General features: G+C 49.7%; 1 protein-coding gene across 3 annotated transcripts in view; it reads right to left on the reverse strand.

Annotated features, from left to right (window-relative positions):
- PNPLA7 (patatin like phospholipase domain containing 7) overlaps nt 1–13,867 on the reverse strand; it is a 2,986,886-nt gene that overhangs the window by 1,021,780 nt on the left and 1,951,239 nt on the right. For all 3 annotated transcript variants that reach the window (XM_069609797.1, XM_069609798.1, XM_069609799.1), the window contains one exon: nt 2,203–2,321. In XM_069609797.1, coding sequence (XP_069465898.1) covers nt 2,203–2,321 — 119 coding nt within the window. The remainder of the gene's footprint in view (nt 1–2,202; nt 2,322–13,867) is intronic.

Raw genomic sequence — 13,867 nt, forward strand, 5'->3', positions numbered from 1 at the left:
AAGGCCCGCCACCAACGGGGTCTACATAGACCAGTGGGGCAGAAATAGGAGGAAGCAAGACCGTATGCGGTAGTGGCATCTGAGCGTGCAAGTCATTGGAAGGGCGGAACGGATTCACACCGTCCCGTGGACAAGGTTGTCCACCAAAAAGAAGACTCTGAGCACCGCCATCGATAGTGTGGGTGTGAGGGAAGAATCCAAAATGGCCGCTGTAGACCACGCGGGAAGGCCCGCCATTTTGTGAGCATCTGAGGAGAACTGCGTCACATGTGTGGATGAGGCAGGTAACTCCACAGACTGGTCAGGGGACTTGATCGAAACTTTAGCCTTGACACAAGGATCTTCGGCAGAGCCGGTACTATGGGGCCTGGCATGTTTACTGGACAGCCTGTCGTGACCCTTTGAGTTAGCCTCCAAGAGAGGAACCTCGGACAAGCAGGTAACAGAGGAGAAACGGTCAGCGACCTCTCCCTGTGCCCCCTCAACAGAACCGATAACACCGCGAGCACGGGAAAGTTGAGGAATCCACCTCACAGACAAGACCTTAACAGGTCTCTCAGTTTTGTCGTTACACACCTTAGCCTCGATAAGAGGAACCTCGGAAGGTAGTCTGGTCTTTATAGCTCTGCCGAGAGGGGCCTCGAACCGTGGTTCGGTACAGAAAACCTCAACGGAGGCCTCAGGGAGCACCCCAGTGTCTGTATGGGAAGCTCCAGACAAGGAGACCTTGGAGCGAACTCCGGTACCCAAAGCCTCAGCACAACTGGGCTGGCTATTAGCACCTGATTGGTGAACCCCAGATCGTGATCCGGTGTCGGCAGTCCCCTCGCGGGAACCCTCAGAGAAAACCCTGGTACGCCTATTAGGCCTGCGAGGCACCTAAGGAGAAACCGTGGTAGCAGAGCTTTTGAAGCCCCTCCCGGACCTGGAGGACCCCGGGAAGGAGTCCCCCAGCCGGGGTGCCCTGAAAACTAAGGAATTTACCGGGCGTCTCTTCTTTCCGTCGATGAAGAGTTGAAAATGTGGTGGAGGAACTCCACCACCAACCCGTACTCTCGGGGCCAATGCATTGCCCCTGGGAAAAAGGACAGGGTGTAACCCTACCTGGGCCACGTCAGCATGCGAATGATACACATATGAGGTTTGGGATGCACGCAAGGCACCATCAACGATAGACCCACAGCCTTGGAGAGGGAACATGTGGGAAAACTGCTCTGTTGTGGGGTCACTGCAGTTATTTTATTAGTAAGGGGGAAGGAATGGCCATTTATTTAAATGTGTATCTGTTGCTGTGCTTTTTGTGTGTCATGATGTACGTTGATGGCCTCAAGGTCGAATAAAGTTATTGATGATGATGATGGTGAAAATGCAAGGATATGACCCCCCCTTGTGCTCACTTCTGAAGATGTGGCCTTCACAAGTGCTTACCAACTGCAATGGGTGCCTACAGCTCCCACATAACTTCTATGAATTCCCCTGACTTCCACATACACTCTGATAGTCTTTCAATGGTGAAGGCTGTAGACATCCTGCTAATAAAATAAGGAAAGTTACGAGGAGGGTTTGCTTATATTACTCCCCTACTAGCATTTTGGTAGAACATCATGGTGAAGTAGCGTACACACAGGTTCATCTCACAATCCACATCCAAGGCCAACCAACAATGGCTGGAGAGTTACCTTGAAGGAACAGAGACAATGGTTCTCATTATGAGTTTGCCGGTAAAATCCGCTGGTAGACAGCAGGTTACCGGCAAACCCTCTAACACTGTTTCCGCTGCCTGACATCCAAGGGGCACTGTGATATTATGGCAGGCGGTGGAACGTTAATTCCCCATTCCCGTGGAGTCCCAAAGGACTTCACAGGAATGGGGTCACTGAAGCACCTGCATCATTGCTAATGGTGCTTCAGTGAAAACACTGCCGTAGGGGCCTGAATTCCCAGCAGGTCAGGCCTGCTGGGAGTTCCGTGCCCCTACAGGCAGACACTTAGTTCAGCGATCCAGAAAAGGTGCTGGTACGTTGCTACCGGCACCCTTATTTCCGGACTTGCCAAACTTGGAATGAGGCCCAATGACTCCAGAAATGAAAAATTAGACGGAAGGACCAGAGCATCATACACCAAGAAAGAGTTACCATATTGCACCTTGAAAAGTCAATTGAATGTCAAACACCGAAACATGCAGAAGGTTGGAGAACTCACCTGGCTCCTCCGCCTCCCAGCACTAAGGCAATAGCATTTCCAGTCAGTACACGGGCTAGGCGAGAGAAATCACTGTGGCGATCTGGAGATTTCTGGAAGACCCGTTCATACATTTCTATCTGCATAACAAAACATGAGGTGCCACAATATTAGGCAAAGCTTTAGGTGAGGTCTGAAAAATCTGAAAAGGGTTATGTGTGCCATGGGCCTTCAGTGGAGAGCTGCCGTCTTCTAGAGGTATGGCTGAAAAAACATTTAACATCCATGAAAATAACCAAAATCACTTCCACTATTAATAGTCTTTTCTCCAATGCCTATGCAAACAGTCTTTGCTCCTATGCACTTATAAAAGTGCAGATCAGAAAGAAAGGGTGTGTACGAAATGTTGGGAAACAGAGGTTGGATCAGGATATCTCCTTAAAGGGATAGAGATAGGACAGTTGTGAGTTAGGTAGATGCACCTTTAAAGGCTTTAGGATTGCTGATATCAGTTTGTATAGTGTGACATCTCTTTTAAAGGCAATGAACAAAGGATGGCATGTGTGGGTATCATTCAAGACAAGAGTTTAGCCAAAAAAGAAGTTGTGAAGCAAAGATTGCGAAACCAAGGTTAATACGTTAACATGGAATTTGCTCATACATTGGCAACCACGGTAGGAACATGGCTAATCAAATTAACAAAGTAATGTTTTTTTCTGATGGACAAACCTCCCACTGATTCCTCATCTATGATATCCCATATCGTAGCACAGCTGTTCTCCAGAAACATTTCTGTCGCCAGGGGGCACTGGCATAACCTAAGTCTGCCATTATTGGGGTTGGCACTATATTGGGTAATATTCCTTCATGCTGAACCATGTGCACATTTCAATGTAAATCTCTTGAACCACAAATGCACAACTGACCGTCTTCTCTTGACAACATTCTATTTCCACCCAATCACCTTCAGGATTTCCTGCATCCCATCTACAGTTTCACAAATAAACACGTCCCTCCATCTTTTAGCTACATACATACCCAATCCCAATCCCATACCCAATCCTGTCTAACAAATGTAAATACACCATCCATCTATCCATGTCCATGGCCATGGACAAAATCTATTTTAGGCCAAGCAAACCCAATTTGACTCGGGCAGCATGTGGCTGTATCTACAGACTTTACCTTTTGTTTTTACTTAGATGTTTATTGACATTTTATTAGGAAATACAACTCACAGAATTAAAGCACAAAAATTGCCAAACTTCCTGGAATAACTCCCACGTCCCTCTCCCAGCCCTCTCAGTGAGCTACACACATGACCATTTTACCAGTCAGAACAATGGGTCAGTAACATAAGACAGGAGAGCGAAAATCAAAAATCAATGGTGGCACCGGTAGATTGCATACCCCGTAAGACCCCCTGCAATAGTTGGCCTGGTCTAAGGTGAAGTCTTACAATTCATAGCGAGTAATGTGTTAGAGGTCAGAGTTTCGGTTTGTCATTACCCCATTTTTAAATTAAAAATTCCCCAAACAACATAAAACGACTCCACACAGTCATTAACCAAAGCCAACAGTTTTTCATATGTGAATATATCCCAGAGTTTGTTCATCCAGTCATTTGTTGAAGGTACAGAGTTGCCCTTCCATTTCTGGGCTAAGGCCACTCTCCCCGCTCTCAGCATAGATCAATTAAGTTTTGAGTGTCTTAGCTCATTAATGTCCTCATCCGGGATGCTCAAGAGAACTTGTAGAGGTTCCAGGTTGGGGCTATTCCCACTGTGTCTTTGATCCAGCTGAGGATTTCAGACCAGTAAACTTTTACCTTTGGGCAGGACCACCACATGTGGAACCACAAACCAGCTGGCCACAGAGTCTGGGGCAGAAAGAGGAGGATCCCAGGAACATCTTGTAAAGTCTCAGGGGAGGTAAATGCCAGCAGTGCAGAATTTTTAAATTGTGCTCCATCGCCGTGGTATAAAGATTACCATAGAACATTAGTTCATACATTTTAGCCCAGGTAGCTTCTGGAATTCCTACCCTGATTGTTCAGCCCAAAACTGCTTGAAGATCTGTCTCCCTTCTAGCTCAGACGTAGCCATCACTTTGTATATTTTAGACAGGATTACCTTTCATGAGGTGGCTTTGTTAATGACTTTGTCAAAGGGAGTGAGGGGTCGAAAAATCTTGGAGTACCATCTTGGGTCGGACAAAATACATTTGAGGTGCAGGTACTCCAAAACGCTCAGCGAATCAGCTCTCAGAATCTCAGACAGGGGAATAAATTCAATGAAATGGCCCTCTGAGAACAGTTGTCCAGCTCTTTCTAAATCTTTGTAGGACCATTTGTGTGAATGGCGAAAGCCCCTCCCACCAACCTCCAGTGGGTGTACCCACCCTGAACTTAGCAGAGATGGCCAGGAAGAGAGGCGGTTATTGCATTTACCCTTTTTCCATAGACTAAACAAGACTGCAAGAGTTGGGTGATTCCTAATATAATCTGGGATAGCTTTTGTTGGGGACCATAAGAAGTCCCCGACTTTCTTTGGGTGGGTGTATATGTCTTCGATGTAAGTGCAGTATGTGCTTAAGTCATCTCTAAGGTGCTCTAACATGACTCGTAGATGGGACGCTTTATAGTACAACCAGAAGTCGGGGAGACCAAAGCCACTGAATTCTCTAAAAAGGTTTAAAGTCGCCAGAATTCTAGGCTTCTTCCCTTTCCAAATGAATTTGTTTATCATCAGCTTTAGTTTGGCAAAGAAGGATTCTGGGAGAGAATTCAGAAGGGCAGTAAACAAGTACAAGAACCAGGAAAGTATATTCATCTTAACTGTCACCCTTCTCCCAAACCATGAGTGTTTTAGGGGGGCCCAGCTTATTAGGTCTGTTCTAATTCTCTCCAACATCGGGGTAAAATTACACTTTACCAGCATTGAGAGGTCCCTAGGAATTTTGATTCCCAAGTACGGAGTATCTATATTCTCAATTCTCATCCCACCGATGGTACTCTTATCTTTAGTTGCAGAGTCGTTGGCTCTAATGCGCATTATGTTAGACTTGGAGATGTTTATTTTCAGGCCTGAGAAGTGACCAAACATTTTTATTTGGGAGAGAAGTTCCGGCAGAGATTTTTCTATATCTGTTAATTAACATAGGATGTCGTCTGCAAACAGAGAAAGTTTAAAATCAAGGACCCCACACTGAATTCCTGCAATCATTCAGTTTACCCTAATTGCAAAGGCCAAGGGCTCCATTGTGAGGGCCAATATCAAGGAGAGGAGGAAATGGGACAGCCTGGTCTGGTTCCTCTGGACAGGTGGAAAGGGGCTGATGTAGTGTCGTTCACAGCCACCCAAGCCAACACGTTGTTAATCCATTGCCTAAAGTTGCTACCAAACCCCATCTTTTGCAGGAGCTTTTCCATTTAGCTCCATTCCACTCGATCAAAGGCTTTCTCGGAATCTATTGAGACCAAGTAAGCCCCCATTCTCTTATTTTGCACATCATACATTAAATTGATTGTTTTTCTTATATTATTCGAGCCTTGACGGACCAGGATAAACCCCACGTGCTCCCCATGGATCAAGGAGGACATTTGGTGATGGAGTCTATTAGCTAACACTTTTGCCATGATCTTTACGTCTGTTATCGATAAGGAGCTAGGGTGATAGGATTGGCATAGGGACAGGTATTTTCCTTCCTTTGGCATGACAACTTTGAGGGCTGAGAACATGGATCTTGGGAGCATGCCAGTTTCAAGAGCATTATTGAACAGTTTAGTCATGAACGGGGCTAAAGTGGAGCGGAGCGTTTTAAAGAATCGAACCGTGAAGCGGTCCTGCCCTGGCGCCGTGCCCCCCTTCATGCTACTAACTGTATCAAGTACTTCCTCCTTGGTAATAGGGGCTTCTAACGCAGCCACTTTGTCCGGTGACAGACAAGGGATGGGGAGAGCATTCAGGAATTGGTCAATAAGGGAACCCTCCTCATTGTATTCGGTCGTATAAAGGGTTTCGTAAAATCTACGAAATGCTTCTGCTATCTGAGCACCGCCAAGGAGGCTTTCTCCTATCGCTGGTTGTATTACAGCTACCTTTCTAGCATGTCTTTGCTCCCTTAACCTCCAGGCTAAGATTTTATCAGCTTGTTCCCCCTTCTCCATGTATTTCTGTCTGAGGAATGCCAACTTACGTTCCGTTTGGTGAATCAAAAGGGCTTTCAATTCGACTCCACGGAATCCCCACTTCGCCATTGTCATTGAAATGAAAGAATTCTCTGATCAACTTCAACAGTGTTTGAGGCAGTTCCTTATCTTTTAACAACAGGTTGTTACAGGACCATCTAGTATTGTGTTTATCTGAGAACCATTCCCCTATTCTGATTTTAACCAGGTCGTGGTGTGACCATGGTATGGACTCTGTGGTTGATTCCAACACTGTTTTTTAATGAGCTTTCAATTAGGAGGTAGTCTATCCTTAGAATGTGCCATGCACTTTCAAGTAGTAAGTGAATGGGGGGACCCAACCACGCACTTGGGAGAGAGAATCCACCACCCCCAACCCTGCATTGGTCTGTTGAAAGCGGAGAGCCTTGTTGTACTGTGTATGGGTAACTATGTACAAATCTGCCCTTTTCCTGTCTAAGTCAGGGTCCAGGACCATATTAAAGTCGCCTCCTATAATCAAGGAACCTTCAATAAATGATTGAATCTGACCCTTCATTGCATCCCAAAATTGGTCTTGCCCGTCATTCGGACAGTACACTGAGACCAAGGTAACCACATTGCCTTTAACATCCCCCTTGACTATCACGTAACGACCACAAGGATCTTTTGATTCCGCCTTCGGGACAAAGATTAGCTTGCTAGCCACCACAACTGCCACCCCTTTCTTTTTCAATCTATTGGAAGTGTGAAAAACCTTATCTATAGCCTTGGCTCTTAGGGCCGGTTCTTTCCCCCCTCTGCCAGTGTGTCTCCTGGAGAAACATGATGTCTAAGTTCAATCGGTTAAATTTGCATATCATACCAGTGCCTTTGTACAATCTGCCTTAGACATTTCGGTCTGTGATCGAGCCATTGTTCCACCTCTTCTTAGTACTTTCTGATATGTAAACTGGTGTCTTAAACCTAACATTACTGGCTTTTAGTATCCCAACCTTCGGTAGAATGGCCTTGATTGAAAAATTTAACGTGAGAACCCCCTTGAAACCAACCCCACCCCCAACTCCCCCCATACTCCCTTGGCATCTGGACTCCTAATGACATCAGGGACACCATTGGGCCAGACCACCATTTGCTACCCCACCCATGGGCCTTCTATCATCACATTGCCACCTCTCTCTGAGCCTACTTCAGTAAGCCCCCATCCTTTATGATTAACATGGCACCAAGTCTCTATGAATATAGGAGAAACAGCATAGGTAAAATAACTGGTCAATCATGTGAGGCTTGAGAGGCCTTTCTGAAATTCCTGGATCCCGTGACAAAGAAACCTATTTCCCTCTTTGGATCTAATCTGTGCAACCGTTTTTCCCTTTAAAGGGAGTAGTAGTGGGTAGAAAACTGGTAAATAAATGTTTTGATTGAGATGGACCTCTGAGCTGACCTTCAGAAAGAAAGATGGTTGGACTCTAAGTGTGACCTTTTCTCTTGAATATCCCAGTGAGGGAGGATAAGCGGACAGAGTTTGCAGCTTGATTACTTATGTAATAGCCACCAAGAAAACAGATTTTAACGTTAGTAGGCGAAGGGCATAAGAACGACGATATTTCAAAAGGGGACTGCATCAGAAAAGGTAGAACTAAATTCCAAGATGGATACACAAACTTCCTGGAAGGGAACATGTTGAACAAACCTCGGAGGAACTGCACATCTGTAGGGATTTCAAAATAAGACCCTTGTCTGGGCATCCTTTAGAACACTGAGATAGCTGCCAGATAGCTCTTCCTTGTTCCAATCTGCAAGGCCCCATGAGCAAGCAATAACAGAATTTGGAGGAACAAGTCTGTGGGAAAGGCAATCTGGTCCAGATCCCTCTCTTTGGAGCAGAAACTAAACACCATTAAGGGAGGTGTTTGGTTGCCTCAGAGATCACTTTTCTACAGGCAATAAGAAAATGTTGCTGAGGGTTCTGGACCACACTACCAGCCGAACAAAACATTGCTGAATGCATACATTTTCTTACTCTCACTATATGGGGGCAAGGATGGGAACATGGAGCTCTTCAAACTGGTAGTAGCTACCTGGACCTCCAGGCAGTTCAGGGTGGTGTGCCTAAACAGATGGAGAAATTACCTTACCTTATATCTATGGATAATTCTCCTGCAGATTCCTCATCTGATAGATATTCCCTCCAGCTTCGCTGCTTTGGAAAACATTTGACAGGGGTTGTAGTTGACCTTCACCCGGCCGTCGACCATTGATTCTTCTTGCTCAGCGTCTGGTCGTCTGCTCCGGATGACATGTCCAGAAGGTCTGGGAACCATATCTGCCTCGGCCACGAAGGTGCAACAAGGATCATCCTGCACCGGGACCGTCTGAGTTGACTGATGAGTCGCAGAAGCAACGGCAACGGTGGGAACGCATACAGGAACAGGCCTTCCCAGGGGAAGGAGAATGTATCCCCCATGCTCCCCTGCTGGTGAACCTCCGGTACTTGGTGTTCGTCGCCGTCGCGAACAGATCGATCTGGGGACTGCTCCACCATCGGAATAGGAGATCCACTTGATCCTGCCGAAGTTCCCACTCGTGGCAGGGGCGCAGCTCCCTGCTGAGTGAGTCGGCTACAGTGTTTTTCACTCCTGCCAGATTAAAAGGTACCAGGAATAACCCCTGGGCGACGGCCCAGTGCCACAAATCCTGCGCTTCCTTGGATAGGGCCGGGGATCTGGTACCCCCCTGCTTCCAGATGTAGATCATTGTGGTGGTGTTGTCGATGAAGACCCGTACCACCTCGCCCTTGAGGGACGGAAGGAAAGACCTGAGGGCCCAGAACACGGCCCAGAGCTCCAGGATGTTGATGTGCAGGGACCTCTCCTCCGGGAGCCGAAGGCCTCTTGCGTGGAGAGCTCTGGTCTGCGCTCTCCATCCCTCCAGGGAGGCGTCTGTCGTCACCGTTTCCTGGTGCGCTGGGGTTTGGAAGTCCATGCCCACCATGAGATGCCGCGGATGCCCTACCACCGGGTCACATGACGGAAAGCCTCATTGAGTGGGATCTTGTCTTTGAAGCTTCCCGCCACTTGCATCCAACGGACGTCGAGGAACTCCTCCAGTGGCCGCATCCGCAACCTGCACAGACGTACGAGGTAGATGCACAATGACATCATGCCGAGCAGGGACTTGATGGACCTCACCCTGGCCACTTCCATGGTCAACAGCCGTTGTACCTCTCCCAGGATGGCCTTCGTCCTTTCCTCTGACGGGGAGGCCAACTGCGCCACTGTGTCGAGTCCGGCCCCCAGGAACAGGGCGTCCTGCGACGGTACCAAGTGGGACTTTGCAAAGTTGATCGAGAATCCCAGTTCCGTGAGCAGGCGGACGGTCTTCGCAGTGTGGTCGGCGGCAAGTTCTCTTGACTTTGCTCGGATGAGCCAATCGTCCAGGTAGAGGTATACGTGGATCCCCTGCAGGCGCAGCCGTGCTGCCACCAGTGCCAGGCACTTGGTAAAGACCCTTGGAGCCGACTTCAACCCGAAGGGCAGGGCCTTGAACTGGTAGTGCCGCCCTTGGACCACAAAACGTAGGAACTTTCGATGTCCTTTGTGTATGGGGTTGTGAAAGTAAGCATCCTCCAAGTCCAGCGACGATAGGAAGTCACCTTCCTCCAGCTGTCCCAGCACGTGCTGAAGGGTAACCATTCGGAACTTCTGGGCTTTGATGTATTTGTTGAGGCGCCGAAGGTCCATGATGGGCCACCAGCCGCAGGTCTTCTTTCGGACGCGGAAGTACCGCAAGTATACTCCGGAGCCCCGGAGCCACTTTGGGACGAGTTCTATCGCGGCCTTTCTTAGCATGGCTCGTACCTCCAGAAACAGCTGTGGAATGTGGTTTTCTTTCTTTGGAACTCCAGAGTGTGCCCGTAGACCAGGGCATCCAGCACCCAACGATCGGTGGGGATGGACTCCCACACGCTGATGAAGTTCGCCAGCCGGCCTCCCACCGGGGTGCTTAGGTGGGGTCCTGACGTCACGCCCGGTTCAGTCCTGTTTCACCAAAGCCTTGCCACCCTGGGCTCCTTGGCGATGACGGTATCCACCGGCCTTGCTGCGGCCTCTGTAAGCTTCCTGCGACGAAGAACGAGCAGCTTGGCGGTACGACGATGAACTGCTGCCAAATCCTTTGGAGGCACCTTGAGATTTGCCTCCGGAGGTCCGAAAGGACGGCCGTCGTTGTTGAAGAGTGCCGAGGGCACAGGCCGTCTTGGTGTCCGCTTTGATGGCCTGTAGCGACTCGTCCACCGCTTTCCCGAACAGGTTATTTCCATCAAAGGGCATGTACAGTACCCTGACGGAAGTCGATGGCCCTGAGCCAACCACGCCGGCGCAGGTAAACGCAGTTGCCCATCTGACAAAAACCGGTATCAACAATGTCCGTAGCTACAGTGGCGGCTTGATCCGACGCCACGCAATATTTCCAGAGCCTCCGTTGTCCGGGAGGAAGTCCAGGATAGGGGCAATCTTGAACCACAGCTCCCTATCATAGCGGCTCACGATTGCGAGGGTCTTAATGGTAGTTGCTGCCGACGAGATGACTCAACGTCCCATGGCGTCCAGCTTCTTTCCCTCGCTTTCCGGCGGTGAAGTGGAGAATGACGTTGTCGCCCCTGCCGCTTTCTTCTTGGCTGTCGCAGAGACTACGGAATCCGGGGTCGGTTGCGCCCTGAGGCACATAGGAGTGGAATCCGGGACCCGGGAATTCTTCTCGTACCTGTCTCGCTTCGCAGGGTCCATGGAAGGGTTCTTCAGAAGGGACAGACCCTCGTCCCATATGTCGTCCAACAGCGGGACAGAGTACGGTTTTCCTCTTGGCTTCCCCTCGCTTTGTTCCTCGGGGCACAGCTGAAAAAGCTCTGAGGCCCTGGCGATCATGGCATGAAAAGAGCCAATTTCGTCCAGGGTTGAGGGGGGAAGCCCGGGCGGGAGGCGACGGGAGATCAATTTCGTCGTCGCCACCGTCGTCAGTCCCCGTCATGGCCATCTCTGTCCCTGTCTCCTTCTCGTCCCTTGGAGGAGGGGATGGGGGTGAAGGCTGGAAGGGAGGGGGAGGATGGACTCGCCTCCGCTTGCTCGGTGGGCTCCGCGACGGTCAAGGCGCCGCTGGATCGTCCGCTGGGGGTTAGGGCAACCTTGTCCTCATCTCCGTACACAGGGTCTGCAAAGCCATCAAGATTGCTCCTGAATTGTCCTGTGGCGTACGCATCGGTTCCGACGGGAGCCGACGGCTGGGGTGTGGGGTCCTCTGTTTCCTCCACGGCCCGTGGCTCTTCGTCGGCTCCACCGGTGCTCTCTAGGTCCGCCTCGTCGGGATCCTTCCCGTAGGTCCTGATCTCCTCGAATTTCTTGTCCAGGATAGCTTTGACGCCAGTCAGCTCATCCTCGGAGGTGGTATCTGTGTCTGTTAGGGCTACCGTGTCCCCCACTCTTTCTCGTCCCGGGGTTTCATGGGGGTCTTCTCAATAGGCTGGAAAGATGTTTCCCTCCGGGGTGGCAGGGAAACTCTAGGCCCGGAAGTCGTCCCCACTGGGGTAGCCTCCGCAGGCTTCGCCAGGGCCACCACGACTCCTTCAATCGAGGCCTTCGCCGGGTGAATCAGGGCCTTCACAACCTTGGGCGCATCTGTGGCCTTTACCTAAGGGTGAGGGTCACCACCTGGCCCCCCCTTGCCTTTCTCCGTCGGGATCGACCGGGGCTTCTCCCGAAGCGTACACTGGTTTTCCGACTTCCTGTAACGCTCACCTGATTCCCGTAGAGGCGCCGGTCTTGACTGGGCGTATACCGTATCTTCAAAGGTGATGTGTAACACACGGCTGGCTCTTTGGGCTGGACCTCTGTGCACTGTATGTCTGACTCGAAGGGTAAGATGTCTGCAGATAGAAAATATGGGATTAAGGAACTGGGTTATTGAATGTCTCTCTCTTCTTCCCTTTCTCTTCTCCTGTAGAACCCCAAAGGTTAACGCTCTCACCTTAGGTAAGTGAACGCTGTGCTCTCCATCTGCCTCGGGGCAGGGTGCTGTAACCAGTTTCTTCACTGGATAAGGGGAGCAGGCCTCTTGACTTCAGAGGACTGCTGTCCGTCGTTTACTGCACGAACGGTAAGTTTCGAGTAATTCTAATGTCTTTAAAGTCTTTAGTAATGATGTCTCTTGTTTTGCAGGGTTCCGGCGATGGCGGATGACGGGCTGAAGTGAGTTGAAGATGGAGCCCGTGTGATGAATAGAAGCGCCTGGAAGCACGTAAGTAAGCGCTTGTTGCCTGCTTCACGATGCGCTCTAACTGTCTTTTTATTTTGCAGGTACAAGTTCGGAGCGGCTGCAGGGTGCCGGAATACCCACTGGGTTAGATGTGGAAAGGAGTAATGGCACGTGAGTATTAAAGTTCCCCAATGTCTTTAAACGCACCTTGTTTTGTCTTTCAGATGCGGGATGCAGCGCCGAAGGCCTCCGGAGCGCACGAAGAGTAGGTAAGCCTTTGTCTTTCAGATGCCGGAATGCAGTGTGAAGACCTCCGGAGCGCACGAAGAGTAGGTAAGCCTTTGTCTTTCAGATGCCGGAATACAGCGCGAGGCGTTGGTGACAGCCGATGGACCAGGTAAGTGAAGAGCTGTCACTGAAGACCGTAATGCTAACCTGTTCTTTCTTGTCTTTATAGGTGTTGCTGAAGACTGGATTCAGGATGGTAAGCCTTTTTCCTTAGGCCCAGGATCAGATGCAGAAGACACGATGAGCGTTCTGCTGCAGAGGATGCAGAATAACGCAAAGCAAGATTCATCCATCGGGTGTGGTTTAAATAGCCTCCTGTAGTGCTTAGGTGTCTCCTTCCACAGCCACGCCTAGGTAAGAAAAGAGTTCCTGCTTTCCAGAAGAGTTCAAGTGTTCTGAATCTAGGGAGTGGCTCCTGCCCCACCCAACAGGAAAAGTAGTTCCAAACAGAAGAGGATCAGAGGCTCAACTGGCAGGCAAGTAAGCAGCATGGTCTGCTGTAGGTAAGTCCACCCAAGCATTATGAGCCCGGCGCTTCCAGCGCTGGGACTGGGCATATTTATGAGCCTGGTGCCACTGGCGCCAGGACTGGGTCCAAAAGGTCCCAATTGGGACTGGTTGGCACTCGGAACCTGGGTTATGGATCTGCTTCCAAGGGAGTTGGGAAAACCCTGACCTTTTGGAAGCAGAGATCATGACAGTACCCCCGCTCAAGGCCCCTCCCAAACCGGGCTTCTCCGGGGGTTTTGGCTTGTCAGGAAATGTTCGGTGAAATCTTTTGATTAGGCGAGGAGCGTGGACATATTCAGCAGGTTCCCAGGATCTCTCTTGGGGGCCGTAGCCTTTCCAGTCAATTAGGTAAAATAGTTTAGATTTGGAGATCTTGGAGTCCAGAATGCTTTTGACTTCAAACTCGAGTTCTCCATCAACTAGGATAGGTTTTGGAGATTTAGTTAGTCGGGTTTGAGGTTGCACAGGTTT

This window comes from Ambystoma mexicanum, chromosome 8 (genome assembly GCF_040938575.1).
Source record: "Ambystoma mexicanum isolate Mex_15411 chromosome 8, UKY_AmexF1_1, whole genome shotgun sequence".
Lineage (NCBI taxonomy): Eukaryota > Metazoa > Chordata > Amphibia > Caudata > Ambystomatidae > Ambystoma > Ambystoma mexicanum.